This window comes from Cricetulus griseus, chromosome 2, assembly GCF_003668045.3.
Source record: "Cricetulus griseus strain 17A/GY chromosome 2, alternate assembly CriGri-PICRH-1.0, whole genome shotgun sequence".
Taxonomy (NCBI): domain Eukaryota; kingdom Metazoa; phylum Chordata; class Mammalia; order Rodentia; family Cricetidae; genus Cricetulus; species Cricetulus griseus.
Window position 1 is genome coordinate 200,556,471 of NC_048595.1, and position 20,590 is coordinate 200,577,060.

At 41.3% G+C, this 20,590-nt stretch overlaps 3 protein-coding genes across 3 annotated transcripts in view; all 3 read right to left on the minus strand.

Moving 5' to 3' along the window:
* Pcdhac2 (protocadherin alpha subfamily C, 2) overlaps positions 1–20,590 on the minus strand; it is a 197,572-nt gene that overhangs the window by 172,987 nt on the left and 3,995 nt on the right. The window contains exon 2 of the mRNA XM_035440185.1: positions 14,575–16,059. Within this exon, the coding sequence (XP_035296076.1) occupies positions 14,575–16,059 (1,485 nt within the window). The remainder of the gene's footprint in view (positions 1–14,574; positions 16,060–20,590) is intronic.
* LOC103164309 (protocadherin alpha-7-like) lies at positions 1,540–3,954 on the minus strand. The gene is given in 1 exon segment (XM_027398105.2): positions 1,540–3,954. A coding segment is annotated over 1 exon segment (2,415 nt).
* LOC103162562 (protocadherin alpha-6-like) lies at positions 3,999–10,064 on the minus strand. The gene is made up of 2 exons (XM_035439738.1): positions 7,593–10,064; positions 3,999–4,157 (listed from the first exon to the last, which is right to left on the minus strand). The coding sequence occupies exons 1-2, from the start codon at positions 10,044–10,046 to the stop codon at positions 3,999–4,001; spliced, it is 2,613 nt and encodes an 870-aa protein (XP_035295629.1). The 5' UTR covers positions 10,047–10,064.

A 20,590-nucleotide genomic window follows, 5' to 3' on the forward strand; every position in this document is an offset into this window, starting at 1 on the left:
GCTCATGACTTGAACACCTTTGTTTTTATTTATATGGAAACAAGAGCAAAATACTGTAAAATAATCTCATAGCATATATTAGAATTTAGCCAACCTTGAAAATTAACAGTCAAAGCTAACTAAACAAATACTTGAAATTTTAAAAACACGATGAGTTTTTTATTTGTTTTGTATTTGGTTTTGGGGCCAGGATTTGTCTGTATATCCCTGCCAGTCCTGCAGGGAACTCACTCTGTAGACGGGGCTGGCTTGTAGTTCAGAGATCCACCTGTCTTTGCTTCTCCAAGTGAATGCCGGGATTAAAAGTGTGTGCCACCGCTGCCCTGAAAAGGGATGTTTTGGTTTGTTTTGGTTTGTTTTGTTTTGTTTTGGTTTGGTTTGGTTGTTGTTCTTGTTTGGTTTCTCTGTGTAGCTTTTTGGAGTCTATCTTGGAACTTGCTCTGTAGAACACACTGGCCTCAAATTCACAGAGATCCACCTGCCTCTTCCTCCTGAGTTCTGGGATTAAAGGTGTGTGCCACCACCACCAAGGCTTGGTTTTTTTGTACAACACTAGTTTTATAATCAACACTGTGCTCCATGGATAGACAACTGAACTAATAAATCTTGATAAATCTGAGTAATGAAACTAGATGCAGATACTTTATATGAGGAAGAAACAAAAGACAATGTATGACTTGCAAGAGAAGAATTGCAAAAATGCTGAAAAGAAGGTGTTAAGTGTTACTATTTTTCTAAATCACAAAGGCACATTGTATATGTATTCATAGTTTTAGAATGTACAACAAAACCCAAAAGCTCCCAGAATTCAGAGAGGTAAATACTTTACTGTAAGAACTGCAGAACTTTCACGGCACACTAGTGTCAATTTTTCTGAATGTGAATATACTCCCTATACAAACAAGGAGTCAAATAAAAGCACTACCAAGTCCTGAAAAGAGTATATTTTAAAATAATATTAACTATCACAGGCACAGCAAACACAATCCTAGAAGTAAGGATTAAAAAAAAATGAAGTGCTCACCAATACGATTGGAGAATATAGAATGTTGCATTAAAATACAGATAATTCGACTTGTAGAGAAATTAAACCAACAATGTTGAAACACAGGTTGTGATACCATATGCACACTATGGAGAATGAGTCAGCACATATTTAAATCCATTTAAATATATTGAGTAAATATTTAAATATATAGGTCGGCACATATATTTAAATCGCTTTACTGTAGGATTTATAAGATGGGATAGAGTGGAACCCATTAAGAATGCTTGCCTAGCATGCTACAGGGACAGGAAGCCTTTTCTAAACAGTGTGGGCATTGAATAACGCAGTAGATATGCAAACACTTAATATTGGAAATCAGCTATATAAAGAAGAGCTAATTTGCTAATATGAATAATATTAGCAGAAGCAGAAGATGGCCTGAAACTCCCTTGTCAGTCAGCCTAGACTCGAAATCAAGTCTCTTCCTGCCTCAGCCTCCCTAATGCTGGAAAGAATGGGGTGCATCAGAAAAAACAGCTAAAAGTTTCTCTTCAAGCCTGGAGAGAAAAATATTTAAGACTCACGTTGTCTGTAGAATTGGGGCCCTGAGGTAGGCTGGGGCTGAAGGCCATAAGGTCGGTCTTGGGCGGACCCTCTCCAGAGCACACCCTCTGCCGCCTCTGCTGCGAGTATGACCAGGTCCCCACCGCGCTGGAGCACACCAGCACAGGCTTCCCGGGAGCACAGGCTCCTTCGGTGGGCGTCGCCGAGCAGCGCAGCGCTGTGTACAGCAGCAGAGTGAGCACCAACAGGCTGGACACCGCGCAGATGGCGATGATCAGGTACACGTTGACATCCACTAGCCCCTGATCCAGGCTGGAGGCGCCAACCAACACCTTAGATGACACCTTCTGTGTTTGGCTGTTGTCTACCAGAGAAAGCAAGACTGTAGCAGTGGCGGTCAGCGAAGGTTCTCCATGATCCTTCACCAACACTAACAAGCACTGCCGCATTGCGTCTGTCTCCTCCAGGGCGCGTGTGGTGCTGATCTCGCCCGTGTACAGTCCCACACGGAAAGGACCACGAACTCCAGTCGCTTCTGGCTGCAGCTCATAAGACAGCCACGCATTGTAGCCGGAGTCCGCGTCTACTGCCCGCACTTTTGCCACAACCTGACCAGGCACGAAAGCCCGAGTTACCACCTCATTGACTGTGCTACCAGCCCTGTTTGTCAAAGGACCTAGCAGCACAGGCGCGTTGTCGTTCTCATCCAGCACAAACACCTGCAGAGTCACATTGCTGCCCAGGGCAGGCACACCAGCATCCCGCGCGCTCACCTGGAACTGCAGCAGCTCCAGCTCCTCATGGTCCAGAGGCTGCAGCGCGAACACCTTGCCGCTCTCTGCGTGCACAGACACGAAGCTCGACAGCAAGCGCTCGCCCACCCTCCGCTCCACCAGAGAGTAGGACACCAGAGCGTTCTCTTGCGCGTCAGCGTCTGTGGCCGACACCGTGAAGATGTGCGCGCCAGGAGGGTTGTTCTCCTTCACGAACACCGTGTATTCGGGCTGTGCAAATGCGGGCGCGTTGTCGTTCACGTCAGCCACCTCCACAGACACGCTGGCTGTAGTCCACAGAGAGGGCGAGCCTCCGTCCCGGGCAGTCACCACCACGTAGTAGTTAGCGACAGTCTCTCGGTCTAGGGCACTTTCCAGTACGAGTGAATAGTAATTCTTGAAAGTGGACACCAGCTTGAAAGGGACATGAGGGGTCAGAGAGCAGGTCACCTGCCCGTTGACACCTGAATCACGGTCAGATACGCTAATTAAGGTGATGACTCTTCCAGGTTGGCTGTCCTCAGATACAGGGAGAGACAAGGAACTGACAATCAGCTGTGGCGCATTGTCATTCGCATCTACAACTTCCACAAGAACCATACAGTGTCCGGGCAGTGGTGGGAAGCCTTTGTCACGTGCCTCTAAAGGAATCTTGTAAATTTTACTTTCTTCGTAATCAATAACTCCTGTAACTGTAATTTCTCCACTCACAACATCGATGTGAAACTTGGATTTTATATCTGGAGAAATATCACTAGAAAATGAATACATAACTTCCCCATTCACGCCTTCGTCTGAATCTGAGGCATTGACTTTGATAACCAAAGTCCCGTTTGGAACGTTCTCTGGTAATTTCACGGTATAGAGAGATCTATCAAAGACTGGAGCATTGTCGTTGACATCCAGCACTGTGATGAGTAACTGAACTGTGCCCGTCAGCTCCGGTTTGCCTCCGTCAGTGGCCGTGAGCAACAAGCGCATCTCTGCAGCTTCTTCTCTGTCTAATGGTTTCCGCAAGACAAGACCAAGAGGTTTCACCTGTTCATGGTTGGGTGGTACATCCAGCGCGAAATGTTCATTGGTGCTCAGTCTGTAAGTCAGCAGAGCATTGGAACCGACATCTGCGTCTGACGCGCCCTCTAGTGGAAACCGCGAGTCAAGCAGTCTGGATTCCGGGATAAACAAAGTCTTTTGTGTGGTTGGGAACATGGGCGGATTGTCGTTAATGTCCCTCACCTCCACCTCCACGTGGAAAACCTGCAGAGGCCGGTCCACGATCACCTCCAGGTGGATGCTACACTCCTCGCTCCGCCCGCACAGCGCCTCCCGGTCGATCCGAGAATTCACAAACAAAATGCCATTCTGCAGATTTACCTCCAGAAGGTCCCCGCGGTCCTTGGACGCCACCCTGAACAGGCGGGGCACCAGCTCGGCCAGCTCCAGCCCCAGGTCCTGAGCGATGCGGCCCACGAAGGTGCCGTGTTTGGCCTCCTCGGGGATGGAGTAGTGGAGCTGGCCGCTCCCTAACTCCCAGGCTGCCAGGATTATCAGCAGCAGGAGTAATTGTCGGTTCTTCCAGTTGTATCCTCTCAGGCTTACCATTTCAAATTACTGACGTTTTATTCTCATTCGTGACAGTTACCTCAAATTTTGGAGATTTCTCTTTTATTTCTTCAATCCAATCCCGATTTGCTGGCCATTGTCGAGCAACCGAAGAGTGAAGCCCAGTGGATCCTTTCTAATGGAAAATGAATGGCTTCACGTCGTGACCATTTAGTGGTTAACAGCGACATCATGTGGCCCAAGTAGTAAGTAGAATTTACAAAATTTAACTTTACAGTTATGAAAAAAAAATCGTGTATTTTAAATTTAAATTTTTCTTGTTTGTTGTCAACATGTAGAGCAACATTTCTCATACGTCTTCATGTGATTTTGGGTGATTAACAGCGTTTGACTTTAATTACTTTTGACCATAATTTCGGTTTCTTTCTTATTAGAAAAACTTTGTCCCCACGGTTTGACATATAGATCTCTTTAAGACAAGCTTAGAAAATGTTTTTAATCTCAAGAAAGGGAGTTGATGAACAATTTTCATATATCTTTATTTGACAGGAATATAAAGTTTAGGGATCTTTGGGACAAGCTTTTGTATTAAAGCAGCTTCTTTCGGAGCAAGTATTGTGAAATTCCCCTTCAGGATTTATATATTCCATTGTAGGAGTTCGTAGTTCTCGTGTTTATTTACTCTTTCCATCTTGTTTTTATGAGTACATGCCTGCTTTCAGTCTTCAATATCATCGAGGTTATTTCTTCAAAACATAATCCTATTTTATTAGCTAAATATTGGTGCTGCACCTTCTTATTTTCCACAATTTTTAATTAAAGTCTTTGAATATTTTATGTTTTCAGGGTTTGTTTAGCAAATGTCGTTTCTAAAATGTCTCACCCAATGTTCCCAGGTTAAAAAAAATTATATGTATGTTTCAATGCCTCCAAAGTTTGATATTGGCCCACATCAGTTTTTAATGGGCACGCTCCTTAATTATTACACTGCATTCATTCCTTAGTTAAGCCTTCTGGCCAACTTTATGAACACCTTTATTCCATTGCTTCAAATGTTCGGTACTTTCCAAATTAGAAAGGGGTTAGAAAATTCTAATAGTTACCCAAGAAATTCTCTTCATAATACTTTTCCTGTCTTATCTCATACTCGATCCTATGAGAACCATACACTTCAATCCTAAGTGCACTGTTCCCTGATTTCAGATTAAATTGGGATTTTGCTGTGCACCCATTTACTTAAAGTAATTTCTTCCCCCAAAATACTGGTTATTGTCAATATTCTCCCACGGGATCTTCTCCATTTTATAACCATCAAACTCATCATTAATCTGGAAATATCCTTAAACTAGTGAGATAGGTAGATAGTTGCATTCAGCCATGCTATGATTTATTTGCCTTTCTTGTGGCTCATAACATTCTGCCCTCTATGATTTGTTACATTATATATAGCATGTCTTTATTTTTATACGAAATTCTTGAAGGTTGGGCTTTGACTCTGGTTTTTGGCAGATACTGGACTATGAAGTCCTCCTATGCAGGTTTTAATATTTTATTTGTTGGCTATGGCCATAGATGTTTTTCTGCTTCCTAGAACAGTGAGCTGTGTTCAGGTTGCTAGACATAATTATCCATACAATTTGTCTTCTTCTTCCTCCTTCTCTTCTTCTTCTTCTTCTTCTTCTTCTTCTTCTTCTTCTTCTTCTTCTCCTCCTTCTTCTTCTTCTTCTTCCATTTCCTCTTCCTCTTCCTCTTCTTATTCTTATTCTTTCTTATTCTTTATTCTTTATTCTTATTCTTATTCTTATTGGTTTTTCAAGACAGGGTTTCTCTGTGTAGCCCTGCCTGTCCTGAAACTTACTCTGTAGGCTAGACTGGCCTCAAACTCAGCACTAGGATTAAAGATGTGCCATCATCACCTGGCACAAATTGTGTTCTTTATTGATTAGTATGTCCAGAAGTAAATTTGTTACTCTTAAGTATATAGAAGAGTTTAGAGGGCTTTTCATCTTGCTATTATATGTTAAAAATTACTCTTCACTTTTTTGAAGAACAAAAAACTGGATTAATGATTTATGGAATTTCAAAAATGAAAAGATGAAGGCATTAGATACACAAACTCCAAATTAATCCTCTTATTGATAATGACCAGTTTTTAGTTGAAGTAGATATATGATATGGAGCTTATCATGATCTATTTTCTAGGGGAAATACACAATGCAAAAAGTTAAAACTATCTCAGGGAGTCACTTCTATGTCTTGAATGTCTTTTGAAACCAACCCCTTTTCTATTGCTGAAGTCTTAATTCAACAGTTAACATTGAAAATAATTGTTTTCAAAGTACTACATGGCACTAAAATGCTAGTATTACCTCCAAATAGTTTGGTAATACTGGCCTTCCCAGAATGACAAAACAAATAACTTTCCATAAAATGAAAATTATATAGAATTCATACTAATTAAGCAGCTACTCCTTGGCAAACATTAAAAGCACCTTAGAAGTATCGAGTTACAAATGTTTTAAACGTTTTTTTTGTATGACAGATGTTATTATTTATATTCTAAATTTTGTAAATTTGAAACAGAGAACTAACAAGATAAGCAGCTTATGCAATGCTTCAAAACTAAAAGGCAGGAGTGGAATTTGACAAGGGAGGATGTCCTGAAGACTCACAAGAAAGACATTAAATGACTGCCTTTTTGTAGAGAAATGGTAAATAGTGAAAATAACTACACAGAAAAAGAATGGAAATATCTTGTACTCCATAAGGAGACCCATTAAATGAAGTTAAAGTTAAGTGAGGTAACATCACAGAAGTGGGTTGACCATTATGTTTGTTTCTTTGTGATTTCCTCTTCATTAAATAGAACCTAGGGTCTTGCACCTGTTAGACAAGGGAACAACCCTTGAGCCCAACATTGGAATATTGACATTATGTGAGTTTACTGGATTAAAGTCTGAATTCCCTCCAACTATTGTTTCTATAGCATCCAGACCACTAATAAACTGAGTAATAACCATGGCTGGAACAAGTTTACGAAAGACTATGAAATCTCCTTCACCAGAATCACTCAACCTCGTCATTGTTCTTTATCCCTAAATGGGCTCAAGTAACAACTATTTTTTTTTAAAAAAAAAAAAAAGGGCTCCAGTCACTCTAGGAATAACAATGACTACAGAAAGAACATAGAAAATAACATAGTATGAGTGTCTTTTCAGAAGAGTATAATATTCAGTGTTGTTACATAGATCATTCATAGAGTGTTTGTCTGGCATGTCCTTGGTTTTATCTCAAGCATACACATACACGCACAAAGCAAGAAAACAAAAAAGGCAAAGAGAAACGAATGTGTGACCCAACTGTGTTATGATTTCAGTGTTCTATGAAAAACCAATATATTCAAAATAGTTCTCTCGGTGTTACAATACAAAAACGCAAATAACCTATGGATTTACACAGAAAAATATTAAGACAGACCTAAACAATGTGGTAGATAAGGACAAGTGTAACAAAATTTTGAGTCTGCTTTTTTAAACTGTATAGTGCAGAATGTGTGAAGTAATGTTTAACTCTATTTACATGTAAGCCCCCTCAAAAATATGAATATTGTAAGAAAAATAATAAAATAAAAATACTTAGCCCAGTGAAATGAAAAGAAATTTAAGGAATGAGAAAATATGAAACTAACTACAGAAAAACAATACAAAATTTAAACCGTGATATATGACAATTATAAATTTTGGACTTACTCTTGAACAATGATCATCGTTCAAATCCTGATGCTCCCCCACTACCGGACAAGGAGGAAGACTCGGGCTGAAGGCCATGAGGTCGGTTTTGGGTGGTCCCTCTCCAGAACACACCTTCTGTCTCCTCTGCTGCGAGTATGACCAGCTCCCCACCGCGCTGGAGCACACCAGCACGGGTTTCCCAGACCCGCACACGCCCTCTGTGGGGGGCACTGAGCACCGAAGTGCAGAGTATATCATGAGAGTTAGAACTAACAGGCTGGACACTGCGCAGATGGCAATGATCAGGTAGACATTGACATTCACTAACGAAACTTCCTGGCCGGTGGAGCTTGAAGCCCGCGAAGAGGCTTTTGGAGTTTGGCTATTCTCAACCAGAGACACTAACACGGTGGCAGTGGCCGTCAGAGCTGGCTCCCCATGGTCCTTCACTAGCACTAATAGGCGATGGCGCGGTGCATCCGTCTCATCCAGGGTGCGTGTAGTACTGATCTCGCCCGTGTACAGACCAACCCGGAACAAGCTCCGAGTTCCACCTGATAAAGGATGCAATTCATAAGACAACCATGCATTGTAGCCAGAATCCGCATCTACAGCACGCACCTTAGTGACAACTTGGCCGGCACCCATTGAGGGAGACACGAGCTCGCTCACTACACCACCAGATCCTTGTGTCCAAGGTCCTAGCAGCGCGGGTGCATTGTCGTTCTCATCCAGCACAAACACCTGAAGAGTCACATTGCTGCCCAGGGCAGGCACACCAGCATCCCGCGCGCTCACCTGGAACTGCAGCAGCTCCAGCTCCTCATGGTCCAGAGGCTGCAGCGCGAACACCTTGCCGCTCTCTGCGTGCACAGACACGAAGCTCGACAGCAAGCGCTCGCCCACCCGCCGCTCCACCAGAGAGTAGGACACCAGCGCGTTCTCCTGCACGTCGGCGTCTGTGGCCGACACTGTGAAGATGTGCGCGCCAGGAGGGTTGTTCTCCTTCACGAACACCGTGTATTCGGGCTGCGCGAATGCGGGAGCGTTATCGTTCACATCAGCCACCTCCACGGACACGCTGGCTGTGGCCCACAGCGAGGGCGAGCCCCCGTCGCGGGCGGTCACCACCACCTTATAGTCAGCTGTGGTCTCTCGGTCTAGGGCACTGTCCAGCACAAGCGAATAGTAATTCTTGAAGGTGGACACCAGCTTGAAAGGGACATGAGGGGTCAGAGAGCAGGTCACCTGCCCATTGGCTCCAGAGTCCAAGTCTGAAACGCTGATTAGAGCAATGACAGTACCCAGTGCAGCATCCTCTCGAACAGGCAGGGATAAGGAAGTCAATGTGACCTGAGGCACATTGTCGTTTTCATCCAATACCTTCACTAGAACAGTGCAATGACCCGCCATCGGAGGGTGTCCTTTGTCCGTCGCGTCAACGCGGATTTTGTAGACATTGACTTGCTCAAAGTCCAAGTTCCCTTGAATTATGATTTCTCCTGTATCTGTGTCTATGCTAAACTGCTCGAGAACCATGGATGAGACCAGCCTGTTAAAGGAGTAAGAAATTGCTGAATTCGTCCCTTCGTCCCTGTCAGAAGCATTCAGTCTGATAACCGTCGTTCCGTTGTCTGAGTTTTCCAATATTCTCACTTCATACTCAGACTGCTGGAAAGTAGGGGCGTTGTCGTTCACATCCAGCACAGTGACCAGCAGCTGAACAGAGCCTGTGAGCTCAGGTTTGCCTCCATCCGTGGCTGTCAGCAGTAGCTTATGCTCAGGAGCATCCTCTCTGTCCAAGGATTTTTTCAACGATAGTCCAATTTGTTTGTTGCCATCACTGTTTGTTTTCACATCTAGCCCAAAGTATTCGCTGGGACTGAGTTTATAGGTTAAGACAGAATTTGATCCAACATCAGCATCTGATGCGCCCTCTAGTGGAAACAAAGAATCTGGCAACCTAGATTCATAAATTAACATTCTTTGCTCCTTTACGGAGAACATGGGAGGATTGTCGTTAATGTCCCTCACCTCCACCTCCACGTGGAAAACCTGCAGAGGCCGGTCCACGATCACCTCCAGGTGGATGCTACACTCCGCGCTCCGCCCGCACAGCGCCTCCCGGTCGATCCGAGAATTCACAAACAAAATGCCATTCTGCAGATTTACCTCCAGAAGGTCCCCGCGGTCCTTGGACGCCACCCTAAACAGGCGGGGCACCAGCTCGGCCAGCTCCAGCCCCAGGTCCTGAGCGATGCGGCCCACGAAGGTGCCGTGTTTGGCCTCCTCGGGGACGGAGTAGTGGAGCTGGCCGCTCCCTGCCTCCCAGGCTGCGAGGAGAAGAAGCCAGAGCAGCAGACACCGTGTTCCCAGTCTGCCTTCAGTGGTAAAATCCATGCCAAATGCTTCTTGCTTTATTTCCATTGGAAGATTTTTTCCCCTTCATAAAATTCTGTATAACTCAAAGACTATCAATTCATTTCTTCTGCATTCGCCATCATTCAGCAGTCATGGAAAAATTCAGCAACCTGAAGAAAGGGCTTTGTGTGCTGGCTAGATGTAACTCTTGGTAGACAGCGACACCATGCGGCTCCAAAGGGTAAGAAACGAATTCGTATAACCTCACTTACCTTGAGAGCAAATCCTCCAGGTGTTTGTAATTTTCAGGGCAATTCTATTCGTATGATTTTTTGTTGTTATTTAGAGGGAGGATGTTCTTTATTCACAGAGAAACAACATTCTTAACATTTTAAACATTTTGCCATCCAATGTAGTAATATTAAGTGTGGCATAATCTAATCTTGGAAATATAGAGCAATTCTCTATAATTTGGGTACATAATTAATTTGTCCATATATTTCTTTCATGACAAATATATATACACTTCCTTGATTTAAAAAAATTAATCATCGATGCTTACTGTTATTTTGTTCCACAGATATCACACATGCTTATGGTTCCTTCATGTGACGTTGAGCATGGTTTTAATGCATAGTGTGTGCAACATTTTAAATTTATATGTGTTCTCATTGAAGATCAGGTTCACCTTAAACTGTGCAGCCCAGGATGTCCTCAAACTAAAATATTTGCATCCCAGAATTGAGAATAAAGACTAGGATACAGAAACATGTCACTCAGCCTGTCTCTACATCATGTCTCTATTGGGATTCACTTTATATTGATAATTTCCCATCGGTATACCTCACCACATTAATTTTTGCTAGAAATTTTTCCTGTTGTGTTTTGTTTTTCTTCTGCTGTTCCTAAAGACTTCATCTTTTTCTCTAAACCTCAACTTCATCTTATATTCTTTACCTTTATAGAGTCTCATCTTCTCCCATGTTTCAAATGATACCTTTCTGAACATCCCCACCCACGTCTTCATCTCCCTTTCTATGTTTATGTCAATGTCAGTAATATATGTGGACTCTTAGAAAGAATTTGTTTAACATGAAAGCTTTGCTAGTAATTATTAGAGATTTAGTAAATTCAAGGCTTGAAAATTAACATTTTGTTTTACTAACGTAAGCATTCTTTATATTACCTATAGTAATTTTAATTTTTATTTGTTTGTCTCCTTACTTATCTTATTCAAAGTCAGCCTACAATTTCTCTATCTTTCACATATGCCATATTTATCTTTATAAATATAAATTTAATTAAATTATAAAAACTATAAATTTAATATTAGGAACGATTACAGCTTGATCAAAAGCCAACTTCTCATTTTAATCATAACATCTTCTTTTTTTCAAATGTTTCTTCTTGGTAATAATTACTTTTATTATTTTGCAAGGTATGTATTTTATACAGTATCTTCAATATGTGTTTAGTTTCTAGGTAACATTACTAGTCATAAATGCACAAGCCAAATAATTGTTCTCAGTTATTCTTCAATATGGATCACATTTTGTAGGGAATACAGAATATCTGCAATCTCTTCCTAAAAGTGGCCTTTGCTCAAACACTTTCTCTTGGCTGAGGATTGAACCCAGGGTCTTGAGTTAGTGTTCTACCACTATGCGGGACCCTCAGCCTAAAGTGGGCCTTTAATATTTTCATCTTTTCCTGTAAAATATCATCATCATACATTAAAGTCTTGCCAAATACAAACCTTACTATTACTTCATCCTTAATGTCACCAGGTGGAGATGATTGAACTTCTCTTCAAACTGGAGCAAGTCACCAGTAAGACTTTGCAAATGAGGAATGGCATCCCACCTTCTTTTGCTATTCTGACATACATTAAGCCTCACAATGATAATACAAAGCTCTCCCTTTTGTGAGATGCTATCTTCAAATAATTAACCCAGATCTATTTAACATTTTTCCCACAGACTTCCCATTACAATCTTTTGTGCAAACAAAAACATCATTTGATAACTGATAACAAACCCCCAAAAGGAGAAGTTTCTTTACTTAGAATAATGTAAGCCTGGCATAAAATATATATTGATCTAGTCTCTTCAGCAATAGGTTTTCTATATCATTCTAAATAAAGTGTACTTCCTACAGGAAACTTTGACTGGTAAAAATTAACAAACAAACATATTTACTTTTTGTTGTAATTCTTCAAAGTTTCTTGAAGTTTACAACTGGAATTGTTGTAATAATCTTATCGGTTCCAGGCAAAAGAAATTTTATAAAACATTACTGAAATCCTTTATGTAAAAATAAATTTATATGAAGATGAAAATGTTAATCTTTTGATGACAAATAGCTTACAGCTTCTCTATTTTATTTATTCAAATACTTTATTCTAGTTGAGAGTGAAGATTATATAGAAAGATGATTAGCTGATCTCTTGACAAACAAATAGCTCCCTCCTCCATAAGGAAAATTTTATAAAAATTATGTAAAAACAGTAAGCTTGTGTTTCAAAATTTTTAAGTTGGTTGGTATTTGCAATAAACCAATGCTGTAGTAAAATCTATTTCTAATTCTAAGACCCTAAAGCTTATCACTGTGTTATAAATATCAAACAGCATGATAGCAGGGGTAACTATAAAAGTTAATGCATATGTAAGTTTTTAAAATCAGCAAAGCAAGAAAAAAGGGTTCCAGAATTTACTATAGTAGGTATGTCATGTCTATTACCTATGGAGCCCACGTTTGCCCAAAACAGAAAAACAAAAAGAGAAGCAAGACAGTTTTATTTTTCAATAGCAAGGACTCTCACCTATGTTTGTAGACTACAATGTTTGTAAACAATAAACAAAAAAGAAGAGCTCTTATAATAGTAAATTTATGTTACTTCCTAAGCTGAAAATGTAAAGCAATAAGCAGTACATTTTCTGACCAAGTACATGGGATTTTCAGAACCGTGGGGGTTCACAATACTTCTCTATACAAATAAAGTAAAACAGTACCCAAGTTTCTGAAAAATTACATCATTGTTCCTCCAAATTCCAATGTTAAACTTTGGGGGGAAATGATACGATGTATTCACATAATGCTCTGTTAAGCGAATGGAAAGGAAATTTTAGCTGTAGTCCTTTGTATTACACAAATTTTAAACAATAGCTATGTATATCCAAGTGAAAACACTCCGAAAATAAAAATTTTAGCAACAAAGTTTTTAATTATAAGCCATAGGTGTGCAAATCTATTTAGACAAAGAGTAAATAAATTACTAGAGAAATGTGACTGAAAAAGAAATTAAACTTTTATATAAAAATAAAATAATTCAACAGAAATCAAAAAGTATAGTTGATGGAATATTGTAAAAATACTGATATGTAGTCATAAAATCATTTATAAAGAGTGTATCACTTAACCCAGGCTCTTTAACCCAGCTCTTGGGAGGCAGAGGCAGGTAGAAATCTATGCATTCCAGTCCAGCTGGTTTACATAAATAGTCCCAATTCAACTAATGCTACATAGTAAGACCCTGTCTTAAAACTGACAGAAAGAAACATTTAAAAACATGTCTTACAATTTGTTCTATGACGTTCCCTAGATTAAGTGTAAGTGTACTTATATGACAAGATATAATGAAAACATTTTGCAAGCAGAATGGTTTGTCTCATGCCTGTAAACCAGCTCTAAGGAGTCTAAGACAGGAGGATTCCAAGTTTGAGGGCAACCTAGGAATCTAGTGCTATCACTAGCCTGGGTCACATAGCTCAGCTCAGTCTTGGAAAAATAAATAAATAAACAAAAATAAATGAATATGAAAAAAATGACCTAACAGAAAGAATTCTTGCTATGCAAGCATAAGGACCTGAGTTCAAATCCCAAGAACCCAGGAGTCGCATATGATCCTCAATACCTGTAGCCCCAGCATGTGCAGTGGTAAGTGACAGCAGAGATTGCTGGAGCTAGCTCTCAGCTAGCCTAGCTCCAGGCTTAGTGACAGAACCTTTCTCAATGGAATAAAGCAGAGAGTGATAGAGCAGCGACAAACACACACACACACACACACACACACACACACACACACACACACACTGCATGTCCCCAAAAGACTTGAAAACATTATAGGTTGAGAAAGAAGATTGGTGTGTGTGCTAATAAAACCTCTTATAGAATAACAGGGGCTGCAGGCCCATAGTCAGCACAAAGATATATCCAAAGATATAGATTTAAATATTTTATGTGTATGAATGTTTTGCCTGCATGCCTATAGAGGTCAGAAGGTGTTGACGCCCCTGCAACTGAAGTTACAAATGGTTATGTGGCAGAAGGAATTGAACTCAAATCACACCTGGTGCTCTTAACCACTGAGCCAATGGGGTTAAACCTGGGGTCTCTCCAGACCCCAAATAAAGCTTTTTAAAAGCATCGTACTTTAAAGAATAGGAAATGGCACAGCTAAAACTCGACTATGAATTTGCTAGGTTAATTGTGTGTAACGTTTGGTTCTTACGGGCTAAAATAATTACTGGGAAAGCCTTCAAATATTCTATGTTAAGGAGTTAAGAGAAAAATTAAGTAAGATTATGAAACTCACATTCTCTGTAGAGGTGGGGCCCTGAGGAAGGCTGGGGCTGAAGGCCATGAGGTCGGTCTTGGGCGGACCCTCTCCAGAGCACACCCTCTGCCGCCTCTGCTGCGAGTATGACCAGGTCCCCACTGCGCTGGAGCACACCAGCACAGGCTTCCCGGGAGCACAGGCTCCTTCGGTGGGCGTCGCCGAGCATCGCAGCGCAGTGTACAGCAGCAGCGTGAGCACCAGCAGGCTGGACACTGCGCAGATGGCGATAATCAGGTACACGTTGACATCCACCAGCGTGGAGTCTGAGCCCGAGGTTCCAACCAACACCCTAGATGAGACCTTCGGTGTCTGGCTGTTCTCCACTAGAGACACCAGGAAGGTGGCCGTGGCAGTCAGTGCTGGCTCACCGTGGTCCTTCACCAGAACCAACAAGCGCTGACGTGGAATGTCCGATTCATCCAGAACACGTGTTGTGCTGATCTCACCAGTGTATAACCCCACGCGGAACGGGCTGCGCACACCACCCGCCGCCGGCTGTAACTCATAGGACAACCACGCATTGTAGCCAGAGTCCGCATCTACAGCACGCACCTTCGCAACTACATGGCCAGAACTCACTGACCGGGATAACAATTCAATCGTCCCTCCGCCACCCTGAGGACCCAGAAGCGCAGGCGCATTGTCGTTCTCATCCAGCACAAACACCTGCAGAGTCACATTGCTGCCCAGGGCAGGCACACCAGCATCCCGCGCGCTCACCTGGAACTGCAGCAGCTCCAGCTCCTCATGGTCCAGAGGCTGCAGCGCGAACACCTTGCCGCTCTCTGCGTGCACAGACACGAAGCTCGACAGCAAGCGCTCGCCCACCCTCCGCTCCACCAGAGAGTAGGACACCAGAGCGTTCTCCTGCGCGTCAGCGTCTGAGGCCGACACCGTGAAGATGTGCGCGCCAGGAGGGTTGTTCTCCTTCACGAACACCGTGTATTCGGGCTGCGCGAACGCGGGCGCGTTGTCGTTCACGTCAGCCACCTCCACGGACACGCTGGCTGTGGCCCACAGCGAGGGCGAACCCCCGTCGCGGGCTGTCACAACCACGTGGTAGTTAGCGACAGTCTCTCGGTCTAGGGCACTGTCCAGCACGAGTGAATAATAATTCTTGAAGGTGGACACCAGCTTGAAAGGGACATGAGGGGTCAGAGAGCAGGTCACCTGCCCGTTGACACCTGAATCACGATCTGACACGCTAATCAGGGCAATGACAGTCCCCAATTGAGCATCCTCTTTGATAGGCAAAAAAAGCGAGGTTATGGCCATCTCGGGCACGTTATCATTTACATCCACAAGTTTCACTATAACTTTACAGTGTCCTGCTAGTGGAAACGTACTTCTGTCCACAGCGTCAATATTAATTTCATATAATTTACGGTCTTCATAGTCCAGCGCTCCCTTAACTTTTATTTCTCCGCTGGTAGAATCGATTGTAAATTTAGATTTTACATCCTCAAGAACAAGATTACTGAAGAAATATAATATTTCTTTATTCATTCCCTCATCCGCATCTGAAGCGTTGAGTTTAATTACTAATGTCTCGTTGGGTGTACTTTCTAACAATCTAACGTTATAAACAGATTGATCAAACTCCGGAGCGTTGTCATTTGCATCCAATACATCAATCAGCAACTGAACAGTTCCTGTTAGTTCAGGTTTCCCTCCATCGATTGCAGTCAGTAACAAACGATGTTCGTGGGTTTCTTCTCTATCTAGGGGCTTCTTCAAAACTAGTTGTAAAACGTTTGTCTCTTCTTCTTTTCTTTTAATATCCAAGTCAAAATATTCATTAGGATTTACCTTATAGCTCAAGGCTGCATTGGAGCCTATATCCATATCAGATGCGCCCTCTACCGGAAACCGCGAGTCTGGCATTCTTGACTCTAAAATACTTAGTCTTTGTTCTGGTCGGGAGAACTTAGGCGGGTTGTCATTAATGTCCCTTACCTCCACCTCCACGTGGAAAACCTGCAGAGGCCGGTCCACGATCACCTCCAGGTGGATGCTACACTCCGCGCTCCGCCCGCACAGCGCCTCCCGGTCGATCCGAGAATTCACAAACAAAATGCCATTCTGCAGATTTACCTCCAGAAGGTCCCCGCGGTCCTTGGACGCCACCCTGAACAGGCGGGGCACCAGCTCCGCCAGCTCCAGCCCCAGGTCCTGAGCGATGCGGCCCACGAAGGTGCCGTGTTTGGCCTCCTCGGGGATGGAATAATGGAGCTGGCCGCTCCCTGCCTCCCAGGCTGCGAGGAGCACAAAGGAGATCAGCAGGCGCCGGGATCCCGGACTTCCTCGCTGGGAATATAGCATTGCAATCTTGATCCACTTCTCCAGTCTCTATGCAGCACCACACAAAATTCTTTGAAAACTTAATTCCAATAGATATTATTTCCTCGATTTTTTGGTGAGCTTCCGTAGCAGAGCCTAAAATGGAAGGTCTTTTTTCTAAGTAAAACGTATTCTCCGTATCCTTTTGACGTTGGAAGACAAAACATACCGTGGTGTCTAGCGACATCATGTGGATAAAAGGGTAAGTATTTTATTTTATTCTGTTTTATTCACTTACCTTTTATTAGTGAAATATATCTCAGTACTACTCAAGTACATGTTTTGTATGTCTCTGTATATCCCTGTTCTCTATTTAAACACCACTTTATTAGCTAGGTTCCTTCTATATTAGTCGCATTACTTCCCAATCCCCCAGATGTTCTGCTGACGGTCTTCCAATTGGACTTGACTTTATAAATACATCCTAAAGCAAAACGTCAACATAAGTATACCACTGTATATCGATACATCTTCAGTAAGGACGCCCCAAATAATTTGTTATCTATTTGTTTATAGTGGATTTTATACTCGAACTGAGAAAAGCTTCCAATAGTTATTATTTTCAATAGTTACTGTTGTTCAATAGTGTCCTTTCCATATTTGTCTATCGCCTATTTTTTTTAAGTTTTTCTGTATCACCTTTAATGGGCATGACCTCTCTCAGTATTACTTGAACAGAATATTCTAAATTTCAATGTTTAATACTGGTGATTTATTGATGCCATCTTCAAAAATAATTAACAATTTGAATATGATAGTAACTTACGTTCCTTTTTTAAAATCTATCCAAATTACTGAGCATTTAGTCTTTAATCTTATTTCAGCAACTAACAATTTTTATGTTGTATTACTGTAATGTGGAGACTTTAATTTCCAGATGTCCTTTAGTAAGGAACTTGACACCATTTTCAAGATACAGCATCTAAGTAGCAATTATTTGAGTTTCTATTACTGTGTAAACTGTATAATCACATCACTTACATTTATTCAACAAGTCAGAATCCTAACATTGATTGAGAAGTGGTGTGCCACAAAAATATTTAGGATCCACTAAAAGTAATGTTACACTCAATGGAGAAAGGGCATTCTTAATATGGAAAATAGTTTACATTTTTATACGGATGTGTGGAAGATGGAAGTCTCTTAACATCTGACCCATCTCTGCTGCTGTTGTAATCATGGCTTGTATTTGTCATTCTATAATTGATTCTTAATTTGAGGATTTCTTTCTCAGTCATTACATCCTAAGTCCCACAGAAGACTCATAAGAAAGTACCTTTAAACCTTCTAAGCCATTCTTTCAGTCAGATATTAAAGAGTACTTTCTTGGCTGGTCCAACTCGCTGTTCTCTTTCCTAGGAATTCTAGTTATAGCCAAGAGTGGTAGACCATGCTGTTAACCCCAGCATTCTATAATTCACTTTATTTATGTTGCCCTACGAAGTATAATAAAAGTAATGAATAGGAAGTACAAAGCTTAAATGTTCACAACACATAATTACAGATAGCACAGAAGTGAAAAATAAAAGAAATTAATATTTACTTCAATTAAATCTTTCTCATTGATGAAATGTATATTTTCATTTCTTTTTATTTTTTAATTTTTATTTTGTGTGAATTGGTGTTTTGCCATGGGTGTCAGGTCCCCTGGAACTGAAATTACAGACAGTTGTGAGCCACCATGTGGGTGCTGAGAATTGAACTCAGGTCCTCTGGAAGAAGAGTTGGTGCTCTTAGCCACTGAGCCATCTCTCCAACCCAGAAATGCTAGATGTACATCAAGCAAATATTTAATGAGGTTATCCTTCTCTAGGAGAAAATATCACTCTGGACAACTGCAACTTTTCAAGTACAATGTCTATTATTGGGCTTAATAAGAAATTTGTGAGAAGAGAAACATGGGCCAACAGATGATTCAATGACCTGAGAGATAACAAGTAACTATAATTATTGTGTTAATTAAATTCACAAAGAGTAGCGAATGAAAAATATCTACAATTTTTTAAAAAATAAAGCAAGGTCCTAAAACTGAAAAATGCACTGACAGAAGTTAAGAATACAGTTGATGATGTGGGTGGTACCCCAGACTAATAAGACAAGAGTCAAACATGTGGCCCATGCCTTTAATCTCAACACTCTAGAAGCAGAGGCAGGCAGATTTCAGATCTTGAGGCTAGCCCGGTCTGCAGAATAAGTTTCAGGACAGCAAGGGCTACAAAGAAAAACTCTGTCTCAAAAAAACAAAGAAGAGGAGGAGGAAAAAAATTACTAAATAAGGGAAAAGTTGCTATAACATATTCATCATGCAGCAAAGAGTATAAGTGACTTAAAAGCACAAACTGAATATAAAATCCATGAAGTATATAGTGAAAAGATTTAACATATATGCACTGTGACTCTCAGGAGAGTATGTAAGGTAGAAACAATATTTGAAGGCAAACTAATAAGTATTATTTTAAATTGATAAAATATCAACTCCCAGATACAAAATGTTGTAATAACCTCAAGGAAGATTTTAAAAGTAAATCAAAGCTGATCAGGTAATGGAAGGTTGGTGACAATTTTAAAACAAAGAAAATATTAGAAGGAGCTAAAAAAGAGGAGAAAAGTCACACTATATCAATAATAAATTCAGTAGCCATATTCTTAAGAAAGAACTATAAGAAGTTTATCTGGAAAGTTATGGGAGAAAATAACTTGCAACTCAGCATTAAATACCTAGCAAAATTATTTCTCAAAGGTGATACTGAAATACTACATCTGAATATACAAAAACATGAGGAGTTCTTCACTGTCAGGCCATAGGGAAAGACATGTTCAAGAACTTTTCCAGAAGAAAAATAAACTCAAGAAGAAACAGAAACATAAATGAGTATTAACAGTAGAAAAGTGATAATTTTAAGTCTAAGATCTATGTCTAATTCAAAAGCACGAATGCAACATAAAGTGGGGAGCAGATACACAATGATTTCCTAAGGTCCTAGCAATCACTCAACATGACAATACATTGCAAGTATTGGTTAATGCTTTAAGAAGTCAACAGTGAGAAGGGCGGTGGTGGCGCACGCCTTTAATCCCAGCACTCGGGAGGCAGAGGCAGGTGTGAGTTTGAAACACAAAAGAGCTAGTTCCAGGACAGCCTCCAAAGCCACAGGGAAACCCTGTCTCGAAAAACCAAAAAAAAAAAAAAAAAAAAAAAAGAAGAAGAAGAAGAAGAAGTCAACAGTGTGCATTATAGTCTCTGGGAAATCAAAGAAAATATGACTTTAAGACACACATCAGGCCAGGCATTTAATCCCAGAACTCAGGAGGCAGAGACAGGTGGAACTCTGTGAGTGTGAGGCCAGCCTGGTCTACCGAGCAAGTTCCAGGGAAACTTCCAAAACAACACAGAGAAACCCTGCCTCGAAAAACAAACAAAAGACATACATCAGAGCTACAGACATCAGCAAAAAGGGGTCATATGAAGTCCCAGACCCTTCTTTCCTCCCACACCCAAAAAACCACTTTGGCAAGACTACATGGTCCTGTTCCAATCATGAGAAACCTAAAATGAAGCAAGAAGTTTCTGTCCTCCAGACAAGCTCAGATCTCCATCCCAAAGCAGGAGAGAAACACAAGGAACTTCTCATTCAATTCTTTTCTCCAAGTA